At 60.4% G+C, this 2,316-nt stretch overlaps 1 protein-coding gene across 1 annotated transcript in view; it reads left to right on the top strand.

The window, feature by feature from the left end:
* Positions 1-2,316, top strand: part of AP1B1 (adaptor related protein complex 1 beta 1 subunit) — a 28,640-nt gene that overhangs the window by 11,958 nt on the left and 14,366 nt on the right. Inside the window, 3 exon segments of the mRNA XM_019471284.1 lie at positions 105-220; positions 1,052-1,217; positions 2,142-2,240. Of these exon segments, the coding sequence (XP_019326829.1) occupies positions 105-220; positions 1,052-1,217; positions 2,142-2,240 (381 nt within the window).

The following is a 2,316-nucleotide window of genomic DNA, read 5'->3' as shown; positions in this document are numbered from 1 at the left end:
GGAGGGGATAAGGCAGCAAGGAGCGGGGGTGTGGGGAAGGGCAGCGGAGGCTTTGGACGGGGATGTAAGAGCGTCGCCGCTGATTGACCGAGTCCCTCCGACAGCAATCGGCCGAGCGCTGTGTCAGCACCCTGCTCGACCTCATCCAGACCAAAGTCAACTACGTGGTGCAGGAAGCCATTGTCGTCATCAAGGACATCTTCCGCAAGTACCCCAACAAGTGCGTGGCGGTGGATGCTCCCGGTCCTAGACGGGGCTCTTTCTGCCCCTCTGCGCTTTGGGGGGGACCCTACAAAGACCCAGGCGTGGGCGAGGGACGGGCTGCTGCTCCCTCCTGGTGGGATGGTCGGTGTGAAGCCACCTGGAGCCTCCCTGCAGTGAAGGTGGCTTTGGGGTTTTTGCTGCTCGGGGTTGTGATCACTGGTCAGTGCTGCCCCAAGAGTTAAGCGGGGGGCAGGAAAGCCAGCCCCAGCCCCGCGATGGCAGTCTCAGATCCAGAGACCCAAAGGGACAGGAGCTGTCGGAGACTTTGAGGCCCCTCGCATCAGCGTAAACAATCTCTGGCTCTTAATTCAGCACTCCCGATGCTGGCGGGAGGGTGGCAGGAGGAGAGGGGAGTGTTCCAGCTGAGCCAGGATGAATGGGCGACTGCGTGATCCGGACGTCGTGTACTAATAGTGGTAATAAATACTAATGAACTGAATTGGTAATGGACTAATCTGCTATTAGTCACTGACTAATAGCCGGCGACTCAGGGCTGCTGCAGAGAGGACAGAGTCCAGATCAGCGGGGCTGAGAAGTTGATTCAGCAGCGGGGCTGGCAAGCAGGGGAACGTGCTCTGGGGCCGGAGAGGGTTCGGCATGGGCAGTGTCACGCCGTGCCACAGCCCTGGGGAGAGGGGACAGCCCCAGGCGGGTGGCAGGGGCTCTTGCCGGTGCCCTCAGCCATGTCCTGGTTCTGCTGAGGGTGATGGGACGTGGTTTGGAGTTAAAGCAGAGCTGGGACTCGGGTTTCTTGCTTTTGGTGAACACGTGTCCTCTCCTCGGGAAGGTACGAGAGCGTGATCGCCACCCTCTGCGAGAACCTCGACTCTCTGGACGAGCCCGAGGCCCGGGCTGCCATGATTTGGATCGTGGGAGAGTACGCCGAGCGGATCGACAACGCCGACGAGCTGCTGGAGAGCTTCCTGGAGGGCTTCCACGATGAGAGCACCCAGGTGCGGTGGGATGGGGGGACAGCCCCCCACGCGATGCGAGGGATCTGGCCGCCAGCAGGACCAGCTGGCTGAGGGGTGACACTGTGACAAAGCTTGTGCTAATCGGAGTGTAACGAAGCAGTTTGCTCTAGCAGGGTCGTGAAGGTGTTTTCCTTGCAGGTGCTCGGGGCGGTGGTGTCCCACAGTAGCTTTGGGTGTAGAACGTGGCCCGTGAAACGCCACCGCAGTGGTGTCCCAAGCACCTTCCCTCCTTAATAGCTGGGAAGGACCAACTGGTCGTTCCTCTGTGCTGGGACAGGATCATCCCTTTGGAGCTGGAAGACAGAGTCAGGCGGCTGAAATGAGCAGAGGGACGTGCCTGCCCCTTCTGCCAGGGCAGCTGAGGCCGGTGGTTTCGCCTGTGGAAATTCTGGGGGGGGGGTTTCATCTATGGAGACTTCCTACAAGCCCCTCTGCAAAACACCATGAAACTAAGTCACGGTGAACCAGGGGAAAGTCTATAAATTCAAAATAGCAAAGCCAGCGATCCTGGCCGCCCTGTCTCGGGTCTAAGGGGACCGTCGGAGGTGAATCGCTGCTGCTTATCCTCATAAAGGTCAGAGGATGCTCTGGCCTTCGCCCTTGTGGGACTGTGTAACCCGGTCCCAGGATCTTGCCCAGTAACCTCTACGTCAACCTGTGGCTCTGACGGGCTGAGGGCGTGGTAATCGGCTTGAAACGGGCTGCAGACCTGGCTGGGAGCCATGCAGGGTGCCCTGACGCTTGCCATCGCCGCTTAAGCGGTCACCGTGCGTTTGGTCCCTTGAAAGGCAGGTTGGGGTTACGTCCCGGCAGCGCGTAAGGGAAAAAATTCACGCGTTCTTGCACAAAAAGAGCGCGTGCTGTCTGTCTGCCTCTCCCTGAAGTTTGTTCGTCCGCCCGCAGGTTCAGCTGCAGCTGCTGACGGCCATCGTGAAGCTGTTTCTGAAGAAGCCCACTGAGACGCAGGAGCTGGTGCAGCAGGTGCTGAGCCTGGCCACGCAGGTGGGTAACGGCTCCCGCGTGAGGGAAGAGCTTCCCGTGGGCTTCGCCGTCCCCCCGTTCCCCCCCCCCCCCCCGC

Source organism: Aptenodytes forsteri, unplaced genomic scaffold, assembly GCF_000699145.1.
Source record: "Aptenodytes forsteri isolate BGI_AS27 unplaced genomic scaffold, ASM69914v1 Scaffold129, whole genome shotgun sequence".
NCBI lineage: Eukaryota > Metazoa > Chordata > Aves > Sphenisciformes > Spheniscidae > Aptenodytes > Aptenodytes forsteri.
The sequence above is the reverse complement of the archived record's forward strand: the minus strand, read 5'-3'. Positions and strand labels throughout refer to the sequence as shown.